The 26248-nt window shown below is 40.4% G+C and overlaps 2 protein-coding genes across 11 annotated transcripts in view; one reads left to right on the top strand and one right to left on the bottom strand.

Annotated features, from left to right (window-relative positions):
- Window positions 1–1480: 1480 nt before the first annotated feature.
- The window catches only part of LOC114464199 (bromodomain-containing protein 1-like), a 25192-nt gene continuing 424 nt past the window's right edge, over window positions 1481–26248 (bottom strand). For 2 of the 7 annotated variants that reach the window (XM_028448248.1, XM_028448246.1), the window contains exons 2-9: window positions 17762–19155; window positions 17532–17688; window positions 17298–17426; window positions 17039–17167; window positions 16642–16954; window positions 15471–16202; window positions 14152–14299; window positions 9230–11401 (exon numbers count right to left, since the gene is read on the bottom strand). In XM_028448248.1, the coding sequence (XP_028304049.1) occupies window positions 11062–11401; window positions 14152–14299; window positions 15471–16202; window positions 16642–16954; window positions 17039–17167; window positions 17298–17426; window positions 17532–17688; window positions 17762–19137 (3324 nt within the window). In that variant the 5' untranslated portion in view covers window positions 19138–19155 and the 3' untranslated portion in view covers window positions 9230–11061. The other 5 variants (XM_028448251.1, XM_028448249.1, XR_003674173.1 and 2 more) reach the window with 5 other exon arrangements.
- Window positions 23775–26248, top strand: part of gtse1 (G-2 and S-phase expressed 1) — a 19284-nt gene continuing 16810 nt past the window's right edge. For all 4 annotated transcript variants that reach the window (XM_028448255.1, XM_028448256.1, XM_028448253.1 and 1 more), the window contains exon 1: window positions 23775–23808. The gene's annotated coding sequence lies outside the window, so the exon portion shown is untranslated. The remainder of the gene's footprint in view (window positions 23809–26248) is intronic.

Below are 26248 nucleotides of genomic sequence, written 5' to 3'. Positions count from 1 at the left end.
GCATCTGAAATTTGTCTAAAACCAACATAATCCCTGCTTTTACCCCAATTTGCCGCTAGTTGAAGCAATCTTTTTGAGAATCGAGCCTAGTCTACAAAGCACTTTGGGACTATTTTAGTCGTCAAAAACGCACTATATAAATGGATTTACCATCATAGCATATGATATAATCAGGATTTCTATAGAGCTGCACAATGACACCATCTTTAGATTCAGCAGACATGCTCCATGTGTTCTCTGCATTAACAGCGCTACCTGCTGGTTGTTCAGGGAACTGCATGCCACAGACTAAAGTTAAGCATTGATTTATCATCTGGTGTTTATTCTTTCTCTTCCTATAAACCTTTGCTCAATCAAAGATCGTTTTTATGAGCAGTTTTATCACATACACTGCACTGCAGTGTTCCCAACAGGATAGATGGAGTATGTGATAAAACTGCTAATGAAAAGACCTGTTGGTCACATATCCCATTGTTTTGTTCTTTTTCTTTTCATTTAAGTCAATTTCTGCTTTTTTTATTTTAGTTTTTTTTGATACATCACACTGTAGACCACATGTGTCAAACTCATGGCCCGGGGGCCAAATCCGGCCCTTTAGATCATTCAAAGAAAACATCAAAGAATTATTGTGTAAAGAAACTCAACAATATTTGCAGGGGCTCACACGCTGTTGTCCTGGTGTATGATTACAGTCATTTTTAATTTTAATGTTAAAATGTTGAAAAAACTCAAAATTCTTACAAAATCCTTCAATTTTTCTCAAATGATTACATAAAATTTCTCTTAATAGAAATTTGTCACAATATCTAGTTAATTTAAAGTGAAAATCCTGTTGGGACTGATATATTATCACTTATTGCTTGAATATTGTCAGTTTCTTACATATTTTGTATTTTATGTATATGTGAAACTAGGGCACAATAATGTTGAAATTATTCATTTTCATGCATAAACTCTATGGCTCACTTGAGATCAAACTGCTCCGTTTTTGGCCCCTGAACTACGAGTTTGACACCTCTGCTGTAGAAAGTTTGATTTGTTTAATCAGAGTTTCTCAAAAAGGGGTACGTGTACCACTAGGGGTATACGATGGCACTACAGGGGGTACTTGGAGAGAGTGAGTGGAAAATTTACAAATAAAGTGAGTCTTGGTCTCACCCCAGGCGTGAGATGACCGAAAATGATAAACTATGGAAATACATGTATTCAGGGTTTTTCAACCTTGGGGTAGGGACCCAATGTGGGGTCGCCTGAAAATTTAAAATACATTTTTTATTTTTATTATTAAAATAATCTTAAAACAACTGTATTTCTATACTTTTACTTTGTAAGATATAAATCTAGTTCAACTAAAATGTTTTTAAATAAGTTGAATTAATAGTAAAATGTTGTAGTCGGACAAAGGAGGGACTTGAGCCAAAAAAGTGAATCACTGTGCTAGATGAAAAAAGAAAACAAAGGCCAGCACATGGTGAGTCAGTGACTTCATAGCATATTTTAATTTTTCAGTGTTTTAGTAGAAAAGTCCTAGCGGCCTGCAGCAGGCGGCTTTACACTCCCGTTGGCTATAGCGTGGTTTTTCCCAGAGAATCATCTAAAGTACCAAATCTATGTACACGCAACATCCACATCACTATCCCGCCAAAATAAAAGCACCAAAGAACTAATACCACACCGCTCACACTAATGTTAACAAAAAGTGAGAACAAAACGACAGGAGGAGCAAACAGAGGGGGGAGTGGCCAGTATAGGTGGCTCATAGTGTGCCTGTTGGATTTCTTACAATAGTCTCTCTATAAAGTGATGCATATACATTTTCTGCTTTACAATAAATTAGTACAGGCACAACCGCGTCGGCTCAGGCGGAAAAGATTGGGACATTTGACTGGAAATTGATCATCACAGCACTCACAACCTAAAACACACACAACCCAACCGTTAAAAATAAACCGACGCACACACGTCAGTGGAGAATCTGGGGGGACAGCACTTTTTTTGGTTTTGGTGTTGAATGATGCACTTCAGGCCTTTTACACGATGACAGCTTCAATATAATTTCATATAAATATGTACAAACAGAAAAAGTAGTCCAGTAAAAACATTCAGGTAAAAAAAAAAAAAAAATGGTGTGAACACAGGAAATGGATTAATGCCAAAGGAGCATGAACTTGAAGCGTAAAAGTTCAATAAGTTACAAAATGTTGTAGAAAAGAAGGTGAAATGAAAAGGTGGCGTACAGTATGTTTGTTTGAGTGGAGATAGCACCAGCAGAAGAGCTCCACACATCACAGCCACATTCAGACAACCATAAATTAGTGTTTAGACCCGGTACAGGAGCTGCTGATGTCACACACACACATACACACACAACTAAAAGTCGTCTTAATGGCAGTGAGATTGTTGCAGCAGTCTTGCAGCACATTAAAGGAGGTCAGAGGTGACGCTCTGACACATTCAACAGTCCGACACCTGCCACTCTGTCAGCCCTCACTCGCCCCTCTCTCTCTCTGTACCGGCGGCTCCAGGTGAAGTCATTGCATAGCTCCGTGGTGGTCACAGCTACAGTCTGTCAGACGGGTGGAACCGCTGTGTGAGGAGGCAGACACATGATCCAGTTCATAGGACAGGAAAGTGTGAGCCCTGGTGTGTGTGTGTGTGTGTCTGTGTGTGTGTGAGAGAGAGAGGTTGGAAACCAGCTTTTGCAGCGACCGAGTTAAAAACTGTGAGCGTTAGAGGTTGTTGATGATGAGGGGGAGGAGCTTAGTCTTTGACAGAAGGGCTGCTGCTCGCAGGCTCCGCCCCCCTGCTGATGCGGTTCAGGTGAGCCATGGCTCTGTCGAAGGCTAGCTGCACAGTTCTACGCGTGGAGGAGCAGCGCGCCTCCGTCAGCTTCGACTGGTCCAGCATCTTGTTGACACCAAACGGTGCCATTTTAGAACTAGGAAGCCATTGCCTGGGGAGAGAGGAGAACACAACTAATCAATCAATCTTCAGAGATACATATATCAACATACCGTCTTTCACATGGTATAAGTTGCATACTCTTTCAATTTATTTTTTAATTGAGGAAGGGACAATCAAAGCTCCACCACCTAGTAAAAATGTGAATTGCGAATCACTTCACACATTGCAAATAACCTATCAAAAGCTTGTTTACATTTGATTTAAAAAATAATACAGTAACAAGCATAGAGTATTCAAATCAACACATTAGGTTTATTCATGTCTGATTGGGTTCTGAGGAGAAACAAAAAAGCAGATCCCCGAATCGAAAAATGGATATGATCCACACACAGTACTTTATTTTGAAACTAAACTGTATTGGCACACCGACTTCAATGGAAACCTATCAGCTCCAATGCGGTTGCAAAGTCACCAGCAGGTGGTACTGTAAAACCAGCCAAACATTCACATTATGCTCCAACACTTGTTCTGGATACTGTACCCACAATACCAAACGGATCATCTCCAAAGTCAAAATTGTTCTTCCCTTTGACATTTTCTATCAGCTCATTTAAATCCGTTCACAACTTTTTTTTTTTTTTAGATGAACTGCTAACAAACATCCACATTAACTCTGACTGCCATTGACGTCTAAAGACATCAATTGTGTTTTTTGACTGGGGTTGCTAGGAGACAGTGTGACGAAGCTCTCCCGTGAATATCAAGCTTGTACAATGATGTAGTGACCAACTGGTGACATGTAGGTGGCAGCAACGCACCTTTGGATGAGAGATCACCCATGATGGGCAGAGCTCAGAGGAAAAGAATTTACAAGACAGAAGATGGCACTACCAGAGTTGATGCTGAAGCTCCCAGCAGCTCATACTCCACCAGAGCATGTGTAGAACTAAGTAGACTACTGAGAGTGTCGCAATGGTGAGAAAAAACAATCCAAAAAACGGGGCAAGCAGTGACACTCGGCATGTCCGGAAGAAGGAGGAAGTGGTGTGTGGAGACTGACGGGGGGAGAGACTTGGAGGAATGCCAAAATACAGTAAGAAAACCATTAAATTCTGACCAAGATTAGCAAAAATAATAATAATTTTGCCATCAAAAACCTGGTCTCAGTGTTGTCAGAAAAAGGTATTTTTCAGAGCTTTTTGTCACAAACTGGCGATTTGTGTGAAACTTGCCTCTATTCAACTGCCGATTACGGAAGAACGATACCAACTATACAAAAAGAAATGTTTCTGATGAAAGTAAAGAGTCTAATCTGAATAACTGAGCCCGTCCTAACCCAGACCTTCCCCTAAACGAGCCACACTACACAACTCACTCACACGTGCTGTCCCTTAGAAGAGAAAAAGACTAAAGTGGCACATATTGTGCAGCTGTTTGTTAATAAATGGGCTTATGTGTCGAGATTTATATCGTATACATCACCATTTTGAGAAAAAATATTGATCGCCCAGCCTTAAGACGGACAGACAAATGCAGGTTAAAACATAACCTCAGTCACATAAAAAATCTATAAAAGGACTGATATGCAGAAGAGGAGCAGCGAGGAGGAGCAGGTTACAACTTTAACTGCTACTGATGGGGCCCTGGCTAACAGTGGAGGGGGTGCAGGGGTCCCTCACCAGCTGCGCCTGCTGTCGAAGAAGTGGACGAGGAAGAGTTTCTCTGCGGACCTGAACTGCATCCGCTCTCCGGCTCGCAGGACGTCCAGAGGCGGTTGGGGAAGCTCCACCCCGTTGTGTCGACACGCCGTCCTCCGTGGTCTGGGCTCCGTGATCTGAGAGGGGAGCACACACACACACAGAGGCACTAAGACACGCAGCCCCCCCTCTGTGGGTAACCCAGTATCCTGGTGGCGTCGGCTGCATGGGGACGCACCACATTCAGAGGCACACGCATGCAAAGGGCCGAGTGGAGTCCAAAACGCTCTGAGCGAAGCGGCTCAACTCTACACACACACCAACCAGTCCAAGACACCCGGGAAGCTCCTGCATGGCTATGAGGCACAAATCACGAGCTACGGCACGCACTATGGGAGCTGGGGCAGGATGGGAGATGAGATACAAAGGGGGACTGACACTCACTCACCAGGGCGGGGAAGGAGGGATATCCACTACATTTAGCCCAAACTACTTTATGAGGCTCCAGAACAAAAGGAGAAGCAGCGGCAGACTTCCACACCTCTACAGGAACAACGACAAGCAAGTTATGAAGGGTTCACTGCAACAGAGAGCACAACCAGTCTGAACACAGGGGCCACACACACTCACACACACACACAAAATAAAAAATAAAGAGTGGAATTTAAAAGCTGTTACCAGATGGCACACAACCAGAGGTGACAAGTAACAAAGTACAAATACTTTGTTACTGTACTTAAAGCTGCAGTTTGTAAGTTTTGTTTGGCATCATTTGGTCAAAAATCCATAATCATCTTTGAGCAGTTTATTATCCATAGTGTTCTGAGAGGACAGTGAATCTATTCTCCTTCTCCTGGCTCTGTAAATAAAGTTTATAAGTGTGACACTCCTGCAATCTGAATTTTTTTGGGTGTTTCTAATGGCTGCTCGACTGAAGTCAGGCACGTTCACGGACCATCGGTAGCAAACGTGTATTTGCGGCCGTTCCAACAGAAGTCTCCATAACAGAGTTAGGAACAACAGTTACACAGCAAATCAAGCAGAAAAAGGCAGACTTAAGTGGAGAAGCAACAGAATAAAGTCACAAACACTGAAGAACGGATCGCTTTTGCTTTGCGTCCTCGCATATCCTCCATGATCTGCCGGTTTCAGAGGAAAGTGAGAAGAGAATCTTATTCAAGGTGAATTAATTTTACAGTCTGAATGCGGCGGCCGCTCAGAGCAGCCGCCTCTCTGTGAGCTCTCTGGCGGGCACAAGCTGACGGCAGCAGCCGCCGCTCAGAGCAGTTAACTACAGAGTAATACTTCTTTCATTCATGTCAGAGTTTCTACACAAGAAAAATCTCCACTAACACAAGATAACGTCCCCACATTTGTCACTATGTCTCTATTGTGAAAAAAAGTCACTAAGAGTTTACAAAAGACACCGGTAAGGGAGGTTGAGTTTCGGTTTCAAAACAAAGCGGAAAGAGGATTGTACAAACTGCAGCTTTAAGTAGTTTTTTTTCTCATGTCTGTATTTTACTTGAGCATTTATTTTTTGGGGCGACTTTTTACTTTTATTCTTTACTTTTTTAAACCAATGCCTGCACTGTCTACTCCTCACATATTAAAAATGTGTTTGTTACTTTTAAGACCTTCAAAGATGACACCACGACATAAAAAACTCAAACTAACAACCGCGACCCTGCTTGTGAAGGTTTTTCAGCAGCACGACCATAAAGGGCAAAATGTCTCCATTCTAAACATCTGAAGAACATGATTTTATTACGGCTAAATAAAAGCTTTTTTTCTGTTAGGCAGGTCGCTTGGATTTATAGTTAACATTTTATAAAAATCAAAGCTGTTCTGGGTTTTATTGAGCATTTACATTTTTTTTTCTTGAAACATTTTATCTAGAAACTGTATTTTAATGAGTGCTAAATTCTCCAGGTGCTCAAAGGCAACAGATTTAACGTGTTTCCATGTACCAGTATTCTACAAGTTCTTAAAAAGATAAAATATATGGAATTTACTGGTTTTAAAACCCTGTCTTATTATTGAAGGGATATTTGTTTTACTTCTTTTACTTAAGTACATTTAGTAGGATGTACTTTTTTACTTTTACTCAAGTAAGGGAGCCACTTCACTACTTTTAATTTTACTAGAGTAATTTTTACTCAAGTATCTATACTTTTAATTGAGTGATGAAAACTAGTACTTTTGCCACCTCTGTACACAACCACTTTCAAGGATTTTCCAAGAACATTTGAAGCATTTTAAATTGCATAGAATGGCAGCTGGTGCCATCTTGTGGACATTACTATAAACTGTGGATGTAACATTTCTGCTTATTTTGTCAATTGTATTTTATTTCTGGATCCTAAACAGTGAGTTGGATTTATATGAATTTATAAAGAGGTGAAGCCACTTTTTACACTTTAACTTTACACCCGCGCTGTGTGAAAGAGAGATTCGGCCGCTCCTTTCTACATTCCGCAATTTTAGTGTACATACAGTAAATATTCTGTTTTGTTTTTATTGTGCAATGCCCGTCTTCCACCATTGTCTTCCATCTTTCTCTCGCTCTTATTTATCTATTCCTGCTGAAACACTGCAAATGTACCCTTAGCGGGACATATACAATTTATCTTATCTTATTTTGTTTATGAGAACAATAAACCCAAACAGTTAACCCAAATTAAAAAATAAAATCTACTTTATGTTAATTGTTATAATATTCACTTTTTTAAATGTGCAAACACCTTAATACCTTTAAAAACGTGGTTTATGAACAGCTTGTGTGAAGAGGAGGAGACAGGCTGATGCTGATGGTGAGGCTGGATTAATCCAATTCAAAGAGATGAGCAAAAATAAATATTGATCAGTCGTCTGTGTGTAGAATAAATACACACACACACACATCAATGACCTGTATGTGTGTGTGGATCTTTACATCTCCAACTAGAATCCCCTATTATATTATATATTAGTGCCCCTTAGAGCTGTGCATCTCATGCCACATTTCGATTCGATTACGATTCCACAGTGCATAGTAATTTGTTTCTTCTTCTATGTCCTACATTACTGCCCGTGGTCACTTTTTCATGTGGACAGACAGGGGAAGGTTGGTGGGCTCATTCATTATGTATTTATTAAGTTAGGGGCAGAAATATAAGAATTTTTTTCATACAAATAATGAAAATGTTTCATTTAGACTGATATTATTTAATGTAATAATCTATGTTGGGTTGCATTTTCATGAAAGGAACAAATAAATAAATAAAATAAAATAATAAATAAATAATAATAAATAAAATTAATACAATATAATCAGTACAGACCTAGCCTTGCTACTGCACATATTATTGGTGTGAAAATGTTTATGCTCACAAAACAAATCATCAATCCTTCAACATAGCAGTGTAATCTATAATGTACTCACTAATGGTTCCATAGAACAAATATCACACTGAGTGTGAAGATATAAAACAGTCGCTCCATTAGATCAGCTCCTCCTACACCCATGAGCGTCTCTCGTTCACAGGACGTGCGGTAAACTCTGTCAAGTCTTTGCTAACGTAGCGTAGCATCACCGTTCAATACGAGTCAGACGTCTGTGATTAAAGTGTATGCGCAGCTCCACTGGCTCGGCTCGTTAAAGCTCTTACCTGGGCTTTGGATTCATCACAGAGAGCAGGTAATTACAGTTTCTATAAATCTGCTTAAACCGAGGCTACAGCGTCTTTATTTAACAGGAAGTGAAAAGCAGGGTTCTCCTGTTTCCTTCATAAAATCAAAAATATGCCCAAATATCTGCTTTTAAGATAATAAGTCAGTTTTAGGGCAAGGTATTTACGATACATACAGTATATAGATTTGATATATCGTGATATTTATTCCCACAATAACGATATCACGATACGGCATTAATCGATACATCTCGGGAAATTACATCCATGATAGAAGACAATATCTGTGTCACTGAAGAACGCACGCACAGTAAATGTGTAAATATGCACTCAGCTATTGTCTCATTGTACAGTGTATGTACTGCATTATCTCTGTGTATATGTATATATTGTTTTTGTCATGTATTGTATGTTGCAATAAAAAAATGTAAAAAAATTTTTTTTAAATTAAATATTTGGCGCAAGCGAATCGATGACATATCGCAAGACGAAACCTCGCCATATATCGTTGCATCAATATTTTAGCAGATCCCTCGTAAGTTTTAATCAGTTTCTTTTCATTTTTGGCTCCTTCATCATACTGTGCTAGACTCGTTTTCCCACAATTCAATCTGAGGTCTTTTTTTTTTTTACTTCACAACTTTATTGTCCTGCCGCAAACATAAGGAATGCAACATTACGTAACTTTGGAATCGAATATGTTACGTCTCTGCATCGAAGCAGAGTCATCCACCGTCTGCACTTGATCTATTCAGATCAGACATTGACATTTTATCACAGCGGAGGCCACATAAATGTGACAGTATCTGATACGAGGGCCATATTATCATAATAGAGAATGAACAATCTGAGCATTAATACAGAAAAGAGCAAAGGGTTTTAGTTTTTTGTTGCTATTATGTGTGGTTTTGTTGTCATTTTCACAGTTATTAAATATATTTTTGTGCCATTTTGTGCTTTTTTGTTGTCCTATTGTGTTTTTCTGAAGTGATCTTGAGTAGTTGCTTTTTGCAGTTTGATTTAGCATTTACACTCAGTTTGTTCCAGGAGACTTTATGACGCACTCATGAGAAATGTTGGTTTGAAGATGCCAACTGTGTGTAAAGAAAAGAAAGAAAGAAAAAAAAAAAAAAGAAGATCATATCTCTCAACTTTCACTCACACGCACGCAGACAAAGAAGTGTTGACATTACAATGAACCAGTTACACAAAGAGAGTCAAAGGGAAGCTTTCAAGCTGACAAAATAAGGTTTGTGTTTTGTATGTATGTAACTCCTTGGTTCACTTGAACCACCAGAGAGAACTGGCTGTCAGTGCACTTCCACCACGTTCATCACTGGCTTCCTGCTGCTGTTGTAAGATTTCCTGTGGAGTTAAAAGCTACGCTCTACGTTTCTGCTGACTGCCTGGGATCACTGATTAACCTCAGCCAGAAAACCTGGGGGGAAGGAACACCTTTAGGAAGTGACTGGTTATCTGCATGATGATGATGATGAAGATGGTGTCCTTAACCCTCGGAGCACCTTTATTTACAAAATGTTACACAGTCGTAAAAATGTTGAGCATAAATAGTTTTTCTCACTTTTTTCACATCAACTCCAGACCTAACCATAAATATAAAGTTTTCATTACATTTCTGTATTTTTTTTGTGTGCGTTTTAATGCCCTTTCTGTCATAAAAACATTTTTTTTCCAATGACAAAAACAAAAAAGAAGGGTTCAAAGTGGAACATTTGATATGAAGTCATTACAAACTTGAGTTGGTCAATAATTGACAGGAACATTGATTATGATGCATTATTAAATTTAGAGCTATGAGTATTTATTGAAAAAACATACACTCTTTGAGCTTATGTACCACAACGATACCCTTCATAAAAGTGTTTACAAAATGTCTAACAAAATGTTTAACATTGTGAAAATAAATAACAAGACTTTGATCAAAAAAAAAAATCATGTATAAAAATTTTTTTTTCCCAAAACATAAGATGCAAAATGAAATATCTGGTAAGAAGTTATTACAGCCTTGAGTAGGTCAATAATTGATAGGAACATTGATTTTGAGGCATTATAACTTTTAGAGCTATGAGCATTTATTGAAAAAACTACACTCTGATTATATACCACAATGGCACCGTTACCCTTTATGTCATACATAAATATTTTTTCCCACTTTTTTCATGTCAGAACTTCAGACCTAAGCATAAATCTAAAGTTTTTGATTACATTTTTCATGTTTTATGCCCTTTTTGTCATAAACCCCTGATGATCCAGTTCATTGCCTTTTGTTATTCGACTTTTACGCACACCTTAACACACATACACACAAAATATGTTCTCAACCACATTCACACCACTCCTTTATGTGTATCCCAACACATCAATGCCATTTGTATGGTTTTCAGCTTTTTCATTGCCATGCAATTTGCAGGGTAAGAATAACTGTCCTCCGTTAAAACTATGTAATAAAGCTCTGTTGACCTTGGTGTCTGAGGGGGGGGTCACCCCACCTAAAACCTGTTTTCCCTATATTTTGAAGGTTGATGCTTAGATTTATTATGTATTTTTGGAAAAACTATTTTTATATGTCATGGATAACATTATATCCAAAATATGTGGTTATAATGGGAGTCAATGGGACCAAATCGGTCCCGAACTCAAAGAGTGTCGGGAGATTATATATCTTCTGTTCTATACATGTTGCAATAAAAGTGATCATGGAATTTTGAACATCACAATAAAAAACTCCTATCCAAGGTTCATATAAAATTAGGCCTTAAACTGAGAGTTTAAAACACTGAATAAGCAGAAGGTACACGTATGGTTCCCAAAGGTGCCCCAAGGGTTAAAGTGTCAGAGAAAAATGAAAAAAGCCCAAAAAACATGGCATGCTGGGAGAAATCAGTGTTAGTATCCAAACAGTGACAGAGGCAGGCCAAACTGATAAAGTGTTTCATGCGCACACAGGAGAAGATGGAGGAGAGGAGGCGGGTGGCGAGCTCACCAGAGGAGATGTTATTGGATGTGGTGAACTCTCCGTTCTTGATCATCAGGGCACTTTTGTCGTCCACAGTGCTTCTACGAGCTGCTGCCGGTCTCCCCTTTCCATTTTTAGATGTAATGAGGGAGCTGCAGGAGAACACAAAAGCCCAGGCTGAGACGAAGAGACAGGTGATCATTATGAAGACAAAAATAAGCCATCAAAAGGTTAATTGTTGAAGGGAGGGCGGAGCTTTAATGAAGTAGGACGCGAGTTTGGAACTCCTGCTTAGATTAAAATTGTAATAAATCTGTGCTTTTTGGTCACACAGTCAGTATTGCCTTGCCCCCCCCACACGTTTAATTTTCAGCAAAAGAAGGGGGGATTGTATGTTGTTTTTTTCCTTTTTAAAATCGGTATTGTCATAATAATTATTGCACACTCCCAGGCATTAGCGGGTTGATTTAAGTCTTTTGAATCTGCACAACCGAGAAACACACATTAGCCGCACAGTCTATTTAATACAGGCAATACCTGATACCGCTACTTAGCTGCCCCCGATGCTGCCTGTCAGCATCCTTTGCAAATTACCATCCAATATAAAAGGTGAGCTTCAACCAGACGTAACGTGTAGTGGCACATGAAGCTGCTGACAGATCATTCTACATTGCGCGCTCGGGTGTGAATACCGTCTGATTGAAACGTGTCCCGGCTTAAAGAGACATCGGTTTAATTTCATTTGTTCCAATAAAACTGCAGGACCTACTTAATAATGCATTTAAATTGAATGAAAAGTGCGTCTTGGAATCAGTCTTTTGAATACACTTTTTCGCAGTGACATTTCAGCAGATTAGAGCCAAAGGCAAGGCACCGATATGAAGGGAAGTTACATCTGGCTGGTTTGGAATCATGTCCATACCAAGCACCTCAAGGTTCATGGAAAAACGACCCGACGACATGGCCAGATCTCCAATGGCCTGCTATTTACGAGTAGCTCGTTAAAATCCCTGGCGTCTCCACAATGGAGAAGATGAGGACTTACAAAAGCTTGGATGCATTTATTTTCTTTAAGGTAGGCTTATGTATGTGTTTTTGTGTCTATATAGGCCTACTTCCTAATGTGTCTAGAAGTAGAACAGGAGGAAGAGCTTTCAGCTACCAGGCCCCTCACCTTTGGAACCAGCTTCCAGTCTCAGTACGGGAGGCTGCTACTCTCTCCACCTTTAAGGCTAAACTCAAAACCTACTTATATGCTGAAGCGTATACCGTATAATAGCACTAACTTAACGGCTAGAGCGGACATGGGCTCATCCGTAAGCAATCGCATTTTAGAGTCCTTAGAGTCGCTGTTAAATTTCATATAAACTGGAAGAGATTCAAATTCTGATGTAGCTGGTTATGATTTACAGTCCACATCAACAGGACAGAATCATAACACAATCTGATCGCTAGAGCGAACATGGGCTCGTCCGGAAACGGTCACATTTTCTGGTTCAATAAACAGGAAGAGTCTCAATTCTGATGTAGCTGGTTATGATTTACAGTCCGCATAAACAGGACTGAATCATAACATAACCTATGACTTGATATACTGTATCATGTTTTTCTGCAGTCAGTGCCTTCTCCTCGTCCTTCTATCTCTCTTCTCTATTTCAGGTGTCGTGAAGCTGATAGCAGTTCCTGATCTGTGGTTCACGGCTCAACTCGCCTGGGACACTCTGATGTTCTATCTCTCTATCCTGTTCTGTTGGTCCTTCTGTCCACTAACCCCAACCAGTCGAAGCAGATGGCTGCCACCTCTGAACCTGGTTCTGCTGGAGATTTCTTCTGTTAAAATTGAGTTGTTTCTTCCCACTGTCCCTAAATGCTTGTTCATGTGAATCTTGTTAGGTTTTTTCTCTTATTATGAATTTTATATTTTGATAAGCACATTGAGATGACTTTGTTATAAATTGCACTATACAAATAAAGCTGAATCTTTACACAATGTGGCTATGCTGAAAAATGTCTGAAAACAACTCTAAAACCTATTTAGACACAGCGGCCTGACCTACAAACTGTGACCACATCCTCGAGTGATCAGTTGGCTACTGCAGAAGTCGTTTTAATGCACGCTGTTCCTGACACCGCTGCTCTCCAGCTGGAGTTGCTCACCTCGCTGAGGTAAGATATTGCTGATCTCTTTAAAGAAAGAACTTCAGCATACTCTCAGGGATGCTTTGTCCAATATCAAACTCGACCTGCAGGCGGTGAAGACGCAGCTGGTGAATGATAAAGCTGCTACTGATGTTGCCATGTCTGAGCTCAAGGGCACGGTCAGAGAAATGGAACCCGCAATCACCGAATGCTCCAGTGACATCGCCGAGCTGAAGGCTACTATCAGGTCTCTCACAACTAACGTAAAACAAACTCCAGATCACGGCATATGTCAGGATAATGGCAACCATTTATTTCCTATTTCACTAATTTAAAACTATTACCCAAATGATACACAAACTGAGTGTGCCTGTTGTTGCTGTTCCTTACACTATAAATGTCCAGTAAGACGTGTATTGGTGGTGACTCATTGTTTGACAAGGTGTTCTTTAATCTAATTTAATTACTATTCAAATGTGTCCATGACCATTCATGTTTAAAAAGAAAAATGTATATTGTATTTTTGTGATTTGAAGTTGGTATTTTTTCCAATAACAAATATTTTGGGGAAAAGGAAAATTGTTATAGACTAATCAGAAATATCATAAAAAGCAGTTTAAATAATGACTCATTGGAAATTTAAGCATCTGAGAGAGACATACTGACAAACCCATCAGGGCCACAAACTGGGCTGAAGACATCCGTGTGTTACTTATTGATTTATTTCTGTTTATTTCTTAATTTAGGTTCCTCCTGAACTCACTTTGGGCTGCACAGAAGGCTTCCGCTGGAGGAGATGCTCGACTCTGATGCACAGCGTCGCCGAGGCTCCAGCAAACAAGGAGAGCGGGAAACCACCTCCTCATCTTCCTCGTCCTCTTCCTCCTCCACCACAAACCCATTGGCTACTCCTGAAAAAATTCATAGGACAACACGGGACGTAAGGGTGCAACGATTAATCGACAGAATTAGTCACCAACAAATGTAATTGTCGACAATTGTCGGTTACGTCCAGGGCTGGGGTCACTTATAATTGTAATTGATAATTACAAATATGGCAAAATCATCGTTGTAACCATGTCACAGTTCTATGTAGAGTTCTACACATGTAGTTAAAAATCGTGTGTGTGTGTCTAGTCACTTCAGGCGTTCGGTGTGAATGCACCTTTAGTGTGTGCCACCCCGAGAGGGGTGGGGAAAGAGGGAAGTCTTTGCAACTCCAGGGACATAACCCCCAAAACAGAGCGCTCTCAAAGGCCTCGATAATACAGGGTCTTAAACCTCCCCTCTTGCTTAATTCATGTTATGTTTTGACCAAACACCAGCACAGATATGTCATTTAGACCACAGGGAACCGTTTTAAAATGTGAAAAATTGGTATATGTCCCCTTTAAAACCTATATTTTCCATTGATTAGGAAGCCTAACAGGGAAACCACAAACCAATAGATGAAATTAGATGACAAATATTTGTTTCTGTGTGTTTTACAGCTGATTTAGGACCCGTTATCATAAGAGATGGTTAACTTTTATTAGGTTATTTATTAAAGGCGCAATAATTGTGATTAATTGTAATTGAGAACGTAATTGTACTTAACTTTCTGAAGATAAAAAAACATTGTAACTTATTTGTAACTGGAAAAAAGGCTGGTCGTTGTAATTGTTATTGAATTGTAATTGAACATGGATATTTGAAAACGAAATTGTAACTGAAAACTGTAATTGACCCCAACCCTGGTTACGTCATCATCTTTTGTCAAGCTGTGGACGAAGCTGAACATTGTTTTTCATTTAGAGTGGCTCATCTCACCTTCTATATATTTGCTCAGAGCTATATGCACGTTACGGCACGCGCACGCACGCACGCACACACACACACACACTGTCGTAAAAAAAAGCTTACCTGCCCCAAGCCAAATTTAAAAGGTTGTAGCAACATAGAGCAAATAATTGTTTGATTTACCGTCTGAGTAGACGATTGATCGTTTCAACAATCGATGACTAGTCGACTATTAAAATAGTTGTTAGTAGCAGCCATACACAGGAGATTTAGTCAATGTCTTTTATTGATAAAATCACAAACCAGGTTCTGTGCGGAGGCGTTTGAGCGGCAACGTCTCGCCGTCAATCCTGCTGCTGCGTGTTCGCTTCTTTGGCAGCAGGAGTGTCTCCAGTCGGGGGATCACCACAGACATGAATGTTTTAGTGCCTAGTGTAGACTGCTGGGAGACGACAGCTGCTTCCACGCTGTTGGTTGGTTTCCGAGGGCTGGTGCTCTTGGACTTGCGGAACAGGCCATTGAAACGTGGGTTGCAAGGTTCAGAGGGTTCACTGTGAAGGTCCCCGTTGGGAATGAGTGGCTCTGTAAGGTACCCATTGGGGGTATCTGGGAGCTCTGAGGTAGATGTGTTACTGTCACTGTGGACTTTTGTTGAAGTCTGGTCTAGAACAGGTGTAACAGGCTGTAGATGTGGAAGCTCCGGGTCCTTGGTTGAAGTTTCATGCTGGGTTGGAGGGGTAGAAGACTGTAACACTGGCGATTGTGCTGATAACTCCTTATCAGGAGTGCAGGGGCCTGCTGGAGGCTCTGGTAATGGTTTTTGGAAGGGCGTTGGTGTGGGGAGTGATGGAAGGGACTTTTTTAGGCTGATCTCACTGCGGACCTCCATGATGGTTTTCTTCAGCAGCTTTAGCCTCTTGCTGCGTGACGGGCTGTGCTTCATGGCTGTACTCAGGTCAAATTTCTCCAGAAGCTCTTTCAGTTGGTCCTCAAGCGGAGTCAGCTTTCGATAGGCAGGGGTGAGCAGGCGGTCCACTGGGGAAAAGCACAGTTTTTGAGTCACTATTTAACATGAACACAGGCTTCATTTACCCGTTTAATTAGTTCAGAAATGCTAAAGCAACAAAAAAGGCTCAAACACCCACACCAAAAATATTAAAACCTATATTTTCATTGATTAGGAAGCCAAACAAGGTAACCAATAAATGAGAAACAAATTAGATGATAGAACTAAAAAATTGAATTGACCCTAACCCTAGCTAAAGCCTTTAATTCTTCACATTCAGGCTAATGTTTCAGTTTGAAACCATTTAGTCGATGTTATCTGCACTTAAATCAGACTGAAATAGGACCATGTCACCAACTAGAGGCGTTTCCAAATGGAAACCAACAACACCCTTTCAGCCACAGGGTGTTATTGTTTTCCAGCAACCTAATCAGAAATCTCCACCTCCTAAAAGGTTGGTCTACTCACCCATCTGCCAGGTGAAGGGGGGCGGTGCTTCCAGTTTTGGGACCTCGGTCAGAAGCAGCCCACTGGGAAAGTCAAAACCGATCCTCTCCGCCTCTCTGCGAGCCCTCCGCAGGATGATTCCCCCATGGTGCAGCATTCGTTGAGCAGCTTTGTAAAAGAACGTTTCCTTGGAGTTGTAGGACATGCAGTTGGCAATGATTAAGTTGAAGTCAGCCTCAAACTCCTCCAAGCTTCTGTAGTCATGTGCATCGATGCGTCTCCTCATGGAGGAGAAGTCCATGGGATTCTTAATATGGTCCAGGTAATCAGGGACCTGCAGATGGTGCAGAAAGTAAAATGTGTCATTGACATTAAATGTATGACAATAAAAAAAAAACTTTAAGAAACTGCTGCAGACCTCTGCGACGTTGACAGGCTGAGCAAAAATGCTGTACTGGTCCTTTTCCTGCAGCTGTTGGAGCACGGCTCTTAGCAGAATGCTGAAAGGTGTCAACTGAGTTTCCAGGGCCGACTGCTGCAGCTTCACCTGAAAAAAAAAAAAAAACATTTACAAACTGATTGGCATTTCTGGAAAAAAAAAAGGGGGGGATTGTTTCTAGTCACTTTTTATGTTTATTGTGTGAAATCCTTATTTTAAATGAAAAAGACTCTATTACCTCCTCTCTCTTCAACTTCTCTCTCTTCCTGATGAGTTCCAGCAGCAGACGAGCTCTCTCCAGATCGTGACGAAGGCGATGCCACTCTTTCAGCTGCTCCTTCAAGGCCTGATTTGTTTCCTTAACATCCTGAAAAAAAAAAACATGTAGCGGGTCATCAATCGAAGATAAATTGAAGGATGGTACACCTCTATTGTTGGTGTGAGTTGAAGTGAGCCTATCAAACGCACTGACCATCTGCTTGGCTTTGGGTGGCTGAGGATTGGCTTGCAGCCGGCGGATCAGGGGAACGTTGTTCCTTGACTGCCTTTTTAGCACCCAATAGCTTAGCACACGCTCTACAAATGGACGCTTCTTCTGAACAGCCACCTGGTTCAGGATAGTGTCAAAACTGAGGAAGAGAAAAAAATATGAGCCCAAATCAATTCTGAAACCAAAACATGCCCAAGTTATTTTTTGCTTACCTCGATGCAGTGATACTGGGCCCGGGTATGGTTGGAGTTTCAGGTTCTGTTTGTGGATCTGGCTCTACTCGCTTAGTCTTCTTCTTGTGCCAGGCTTTGGATCGAGGCTTTGCCCTTTTGTTGGGCCTCTTGTGACAGGCTCCATTTTTAGGATGCCGCTGCTCATAAATGTTGAGCGGCCTGCGGTCAGACCCACCGGGCGTGTGGCTGCAGCAGTACGAGGTCTTTATCACAGAGAAAGTGGTGCCTGAAGGCGTCACCTCCTTGATGGGCTCCATCTTCATGTAAAGACCAGCCCTCTGAGCACAGCTGACATGAAAGGCTGTGTAACAGTTGATCTTGTCACACTGGATGCAGGCACCGGCCCCCTTCTCTTTACACAGGTAACATGTGAGTTTCCAGCGAGCAGGAGGAATGTTGCGGATGCCGTCGATGGGTTCAATGAAGACTGTGTCAGAGAAGCCGACCTCAGGCACCCACAGAGCGCAGGCCACGTGGCCCCAGCGGCCGTCGTCTGTCTTCTTCAGAGCTCCACCTCGGTTGGGGCAGAAGACGCACTCTGCGGGTCGCGATGGGCATTGCAGGCAATGACGGCAAAGCCACTGACCCTCTGGTATATACGGCACGCCATAGCACTCCTGGTGCACAGCGATGTTGCATGAATCACAGAAAAGAATGACATTGCTGTCCGCTCCATCTCCATCCATGCAGATGCAGCACACGGCATCCTCGTCCACCATAGGCTGAAGGTCATTCTGACCCTGTGTAGCCGAGTACGACTCTTTCTCAAAACGGTCCATGAGGAACTCAAACAGATTGTGTGAAACCTGACTGATGCCATCACTCTTCCTCTTTTCATTGAAGAGCTCCAGCCAGGCGTAGTCCTCCTCGTCCATGTCGTATTCTACCTCTTCATCCAGCTCTTCCTCGGTCTGCTCAGTGTATTCATAATACGCAGACGGCCGCTTCGGCACTACCGGTAGGTTATACTCAACCATTCGAACCTTGGGCTCTAGTAGGCCACTTGCATTAGTGACACCTTGGCTGGCGCTGCTACTTTGGGAGGCGGTAAGTGCTGCGTTCTTCCTCTGCTGGTTCTTTTTGAGGCGGACAGAGCGCACCAGGACCTGCTGGGGCTTCTCATTGTTCTCCTTGTTGCTGTTACACTCCATGATCTCCTGAGCAGTGGGGTCATCGTCTGTGATGACGTCCAGCCTGTCAAAGATACCGAGTCTGTGCACCCTGCCGTCTACTTCCAGTTCAACCATTCGCTGAGCCTGAGCATACGTCAGCGTCTCCCTGTTGGGTGATGGTTTAATGGGAGAGGACTCCCTCTTTATCGCCGCCAGGCGGTAATTTCGACCTTTTTTCTTCATGGTCAAGCTGAAACGGCGCTGGAAAAACCCAAGAAAACAATAGCATGTCATTGTTTTGAATGATTACAGGGATCACAATTAAGCATGCATCATAGGGCTGGGCAATAGATCAAGATTCAAGATATATTGAATATTATATTTTAACAATATTGAAAATGACAATATTGCCTATAACAAGATATATCTTTTTTTAATAATATTAAATACTTGTATGATGTGATTTGTATTGTGTGATTGTATAAATAAAAACGAGTAAAAAAAAAAGATATATCTCGATATAGACAATATTGTCTTTTTCTATATTGCCAAAATAGAAACCTCGATATATCTTGAATCTCAAAATATTGCCCAGCTCTAGTACAGGGATCTGAGGCTCTGGAGCCTCATGTGGCTCTTTGACCCTTTTGCAATGGCTCCCTGTAGCTTTAAAGAAAAAATAAATAAATAATGAATTGTTATTTCTTACAGGGTATTGATGATTAATAATGACATCTTCAAACAGAATTATGATAAACAATTGGTTGACCTAAAAATAAATTTCATTGTGCAATAACTCTGCCACCTTCCGACTTCAACTCCTAAAACCTCTACAGACCATCAACTTTCCTGCACCTGTGGCTAACCTTAAGTTTTAAATCCCTGGTAAGCTAACTATACGAACAAAAAGACTATTCTGGAAGAAAATAGAGATTTTATTTGTGTGGGGAAAGATTTATTTAACTACCAACATGCTGCTTTAATATGCATGCTTGATATGTTGCATGTAATAAGCAATTAGAGGGATGTGTTGACTGACATGATCGTGTGTCATCAAATTCAAGTTAGTTTTTGTAGCCGTTCAAAAACAGTAACTCGTGAAATTACTCAATATTTTTTTAACTGTAAAGAATTTTATACACTGTATTGTCTTCATTGAGACGGTCTTTTTTTTCAGGCTCCGGAAGGAATTAAATCCAGGCGAGATTAGGCAAAATGGCTCCTTTGAGAGTGAAGGTTGCAGACTCCTGCTCTAGTAGATCATATTTGTTTCAAAGGCAAATACAAAGGACTACAATGTGTATATATGCCTGTGTAAAACAGGAGACCAAACTTCAACCTCTTTTACTGCTAGGACAAACACTGAATTACTAAGCTTTTTACAAGAACAAGGAGAGGTTAATGACGAGCTTTGTTTATACAGCTAAGCCTCTATTTTCAAATGAACTAATCTACAATCTAACTTGTACATTTTATATCACTGACAAGGATAGTAAGAGAACAAATAGCCATTCGTCCCTGATTTTGGCAATATATAGTAACGGCTTTGTATTTTGAGGGATGGGCCTGCTCTTGTTTGTTGTTGTCATGTGAGAAGTCTCAATCCAGAAATGGGAGGAGTCCTGAAAAAGGGAACTAAAGCTGAACAAGCTCCACAAACATGAACTCACTAACAGCATCTCAGACAACAGGGATTTGTGGGTATTTGTACCAGGAACAGCCAGGTCTTGTGTGGATGACTGGTTACTTCTTCTCTAAACCATTTCCAACATTAACATTTAGCAAAAGTTTCTGACAAATGTATTGTGCAGCAGCAGCAGAGATCTGTTAGTAAGGTGCATGATCTTTAGTGGGAAAACTCAATGCTACAATGAATTAGAGCAGCGACAGAAAAAACACGCAGAATAATTTAAATAACACCAACAACACACAAAAACAACAACAAAAACACAGAAAATGACACAAAAACACAAAAAATGATGATACAAATGATCTTGATTAGAACATGAACTGAAAACACAAAGGCCAGTCTTAGTCCCACATCAGGACGGAGTGACAGGAAATAGTCAAAACTGAAAAAATAAATCTATTCAGGAAACACTAAATACTGCTTCATTCACTTATTTACAAAATGAGATTCTTTAAAATGTGTGTTATCACTCATTCATTCCATCAATATGCTCTACAGTTGTTTTTTTCCCTCAAAATTCTGAGGAAAATGTTGTAGACGGACAAAAGGGGGTACTTGGATTCAAAGGTTTGAGAAAGGGGGTACTTCAGCCAAAAAAGTTTGAGAACCACTGAATTAGTGTATGGATGTGTGTATAATACACCTGCTTAATGGCACATATACAAGGCAACTGTTTTGTCCCATTACGATTAGAATGTAGTACACTACTATATGAACAAAAGTATTTGGACAAATGACTGACTAAATGCTGAATGTAAAAGCTACAGTGAGCCCAGTTTTACAATCAGGTGCCGGAAAATCTTTGCCTTTTTTCCATAAGAGAAATTCAATATACTGTATGTTGTGCATTAGTTTGTCAATCATGGACTTCATTACTACTTGGAGATGGGAGATTCTAAATCTGACAAGTTTGACATGGTTTTTTGCAGCTCGAACAGCTTTATTTTCTTCTTGGAATAATATGTTGGAGTGTTTATGTTGAAATTAATGCCACAAAAAATGTAGAATAATTATGGAGTCAGGCATTGATGTTGGACAAGAGGGCCTGGGCTGTGATCTCTATCTATACACCTGGCATTGTGCTCTCGGACATGTTGGAATAATTGAGGGCCTTCTCCTAATTGTTACCACAAAGTTGGAAACATGACTATGTCCAAAATGTCAGTGTACGCAGAAGAATTACAATTAGTCTTCACTTGGTATAAAGGGGCCTTGTCCAGTCCTTAAAAATAGGTGTTTGATATTTCTCTACATATAGTACATTGCATTGCCTGATGACAACACTGCAGTGATAACCTACAGTATGTTGTCGAACCCTTTGAATACAAGTTGATTCGGTTGGAAAGGAAAAGGCTATGAGAAACAAATGAGAACATCTGATGACAACATGGTAATGTGTTTGTCTGTGTATAATTCAGGTAGTGTCTGTCAATACGTAACACCGGCATTCTATCCGTACGCAACGGCCCTCATTGGCCAGTTTAGGTAACATGATAGGTGCACCACATGACCTAAACTGACCAATGAGACGCTACGCATTTGTACTTGCATTTGTATTAATACGTCAACTACGTTACGGACAAACTAACCCTAACCTACATTACGGATTAACTAACCCTAACTGCACAGAATGGTCACATGACTCCCGGTAACTTCATCTTTCATATGGCTAGAATGCCGGTATATGGATACATATTACATACTAGGAGACACTTCCTATAACTTATTAACTGCAGTTTGTTGTCATTTTGCAAGTTGCTAGCAATAGTAAGTATTTTTCTCTCATAGTGTGTGTGCTTTTGGTGTCATTTTGTGTTTTTTGTTGTTGTTTGACTTTTTTTTAATTCATTAGTATATATCATCTTATTTTGTGTGTGTTTTTGTAAGTTGCTGGTAATATTTAGTGTGATTATATTTTTAATAGTAAGTATTTTTCTCTCATAGTGTGTGTGCTTTTGGTGTCATTTTGTGTATTTTGTTGTTGTTTGGCTGTATTTTTTATTTTTTTTAATTCATTATTATATATCCTCTTATTTTGTGTGTTTTTGTAAGTTTCTGGTGATATTTAGAGTAATTATAATTTTTAACTAACAATAAACATTATGAAACCCCATATTTGTAATGCTTTCATTTGTTACTTTTCTTCAGTCTCTATTCCAATTACCCCCTGTTGTGCGATCGCGTACCCCCATTTGAGAAACACTACTGTACATCTAAGAGCGGGGGGTGGGAACCGGGGAGGTGGGGGCGGAAGCACAGAGTTCACTGGATGAATGAACAACAACAGCAGCTTATTATTAAATAAAAAGTCTACGGCAGCAGCTACTCCTAGTTCCTACTACAGTGTCTGATAGCCATTATTATTGTTAGCTTTAGCGCTCACTACCCGATTTTTATACGCTTTTTGATGATTCGTGGTAGTCTCTTTAAACCCCTACGGTGACGCGCAGGGCTCTGACGGGAACAGACGAGGCCCAGTGTCTGCTCAGTCCCGGCGGAGGCCTCCCAGTGACCGGCTAAACGCACTAGGACACTCCGTCCACCAACCGGGCTAATGTTAGCCTGCACTGCACAGCACAGGGAGAGGAAATATGGCGACCAACACAAGAACCTCCTTCCACTGAGAAAGTTGGCCTTTTCCCGAGGCACAACGATGTGCTTTTGAGTTGTGGTCTGCTTGTTTAGATACTCACACATTGGTCGTGCAATGAAGCGGCACTCACCTTGGTGTTTTCCTGTATTCAGCTTATTAAAACAGCAGCAATGGCGGCGCGGCCTGTGGAGCGAGCACTAGTTAAATCCACATTCGCTCCGCACTTCCAGCGTCGGCCTCGGTCCGCGCTGAACCGGTTCCTAGTGGATAATAGCCGGTAAGTATCCAGGGCGACGGGACTGGTTCTGGGTAATCCTCTGGGGATCACGGAGGTAAATGTGAAAGGTTGTAGGAAAGGCCGTCTGCAGGCGTCCGAAGCTTCTCTACCCCCACAACAATGCGGCTGTGTGAGGCGTCGTGCTCTGACGTCATCACGCACAACTCGAACCAGGAAGTTTCCTGTTTTTTTTTTTCCTGTCTGTTTTTTTTTCTTTTTCTTTAGAGAGGGGATACCGAAAGACTGGCCACAGACATTTAATTTCCCCTCAAACACCTAAACCTACCGATGGACCACAATGTATTTAAACGAGATACACGTGACAATGTAACAAAAGGCTTCAGAGCCTCTGAGGTCAGTCAACCAGATGGTTTTAGACGTTCCTCATTCCTTTTTAAAATCCAGAGGTGACCGTTGTTTCTCTGTGGCAGCTCCCACCCTCTGGAACAGCCTGTCTTCTTGTAAAACTAAGCTTAAAACTCACTTGTTTGGCCTGGCCTTCGGCAGAGCTTAAATAGATTCTTAAATATTGAAATATTTAACTCGTGGTGTCTTATAGTTGTTTAATGTCTTATGTTTTATGGTGTTATATATGTATTATCTTCACTGTAAAGCACTTTGGAATGCTGCTGGCTTTTTTAAAATGTGCTGTAAATGGCTATCCATAGTGGTTGCCGTATCAATGTACTGACATCCGGACGCAGAGCCCCTCATTGGCCAGTTTCGGTCACGGCTCTGATCATACCTGTCAAGTATCCCGTTTTAGCCGGGAAACTCCCGTATTTTACCCCTCTTTCCCGCCATCTTTCCGTATTAGTATTTTCCCGTAAATATCCCGTATTTTAATGTAATAATAATAATAATAATAAAATGCCTTACTACACTGAACGCCGTCACTAGCCTCGCGAGAACTTCCACCTGAAATGGCCTGAGCGACAGTTCTCGCGTTATTAGTGTCGACAGCGGCAACAAACCCGAAAACAACTCAGAAAAGAGATGATGAATGAAGACGTTCTGGTAAAAAAAAAAAAAGAACTGCTGTAAATACGTTGGAAACTGGAACAGAGAGTTTACCTTCCTAAAGAGCACCAGGATGGGACACAGTTAGACATTATGTTAGATTAATAACTGAGATTTTAACGTCTACCACAGCGGAAGGAACCGCCATGAAAAATCAGCCAATCACAAGCCCCACAAATATACACTGCTTTAAAGTGTTAAAGAATGTAAAGTCTGTAATAAATGTGTCTAATAAGTCATTAGTGAATACCAGAGAACCACATGAGTGATCGTGAGAAATTATAATAAAATATATAATGAAAATAATATATAAATGTCTAACTTAAAGACAAGCAATGTGAAATTAACAGTAAATATGCAACGTGTTGACTTGTATATAAACTGTAAGTATAATAAATAAACATGTACTTAATATATCCATTTATGTTTTTATTTAGGTTTTATTATAATTTAGGAATTAGTGCTGGGCGATATATCGAGATTTAAGATGTATTGAGTTTTCTATTATATATAATAGCTTATTTTGTATCAAAATACTAGTTTTAAAAGTCACTGCTTTTACTTTTCAGAACAGAGTCCTAACTCAGAGCTTCCCCATAACAAGCCATATTACAGATTACATATCACTTGCACATACTGTCCCTTACAGGAGAAAAAACCAAAAGTGGCGCATATTGTGCAGCTGTTTGTTAGTAAATGAGCCTGTGCAGCATTTTGGATCAGCAAATTTAACCCAGAATTCTCTTTCTTCTCAGACTTCATTCGAAATAAAATTATCTAGATTTATACCGTATATATCACCATTTTGAGAAAAAATATTAAGATATGAGTTTTGGTTCATATTGCCCAGCCCTAGTAGGAATGTTCACAGCATTTTAATGTTAATAAATGGTAAATGGACTTGATTTATATAGTGCTTCATCCCCACACTGAAGCAGTCTCAAAGCGCTTTACATATCAGCTCATTCACCCAATCACTCTCACATTCACACACCAGTGGGACAGGACTGCCATGCAAGGCGCTAGTCGACCACTGGGAGCAACTTAGGGTTCAGTGTCTTGCCCAAGGACACTTCGACACGTAGTCAGGTACTGATATCGACCCCCAACCTCTCGATCAGAAGACGACCCACCCCCATAAAGGTCGACCTACCAGATTATAATCACATAATTGTATTTAGTAAGTGGTTGACAAGTGGCTATTTTAGATTTATTGTATATTTATCTTAAAATATAAGGGATACTGGAGCTTGGTTGGGCGGGTGGGACGGATCGTAGTGGGCACAGAAAATTTCCCTTATTTTCAAATCCAAAACTTGACAGGTATGACTCTGACGTGTACTTTGGTAAATGTACCAATAGCACCGGGGGTTGTCCATACGGAAACCGTACGAATAGACAATTTCAGCTGACATTAACATTCACCATTAGCAAAATTAGACAGCATTATACACCATGTGAGGCCTAGTTAAAGCAGCGGAGTTATCGAAATTAATAGGATTAGCCTATTCTGATTAAATAATAAATACATTAAAATAGACTAGATTTAAATAGCACCTTTATGACAAAGTAGTTCCAAAGCGCTTTACAATATCAACTCATTTACACAGGATTATCACTGAATATGAATATTTACAATATTGTAAAACAAGCAGTGTTTTTTATTTATTTTTTTTACTTGATTTATGAATTTAGCTGAATAACTAAATTTACAATATTATAAAACAAGCAATATTTACTCATTTGATTATCACTGAATGATTCATTAAAGTTA

This window comes from Gouania willdenowi, chromosome 6 (genome assembly GCF_900634775.1).
Source record: "Gouania willdenowi chromosome 6, fGouWil2.1, whole genome shotgun sequence".
In the NCBI taxonomy this organism is placed as follows: domain Eukaryota; kingdom Metazoa; phylum Chordata; class Actinopteri; order Blenniiformes; family Gobiesocidae; genus Gouania; species Gouania willdenowi.
The sequence above is the reverse complement of the archived record's forward strand: the minus strand, read 5'-3'. Positions and strand labels throughout refer to the sequence as shown.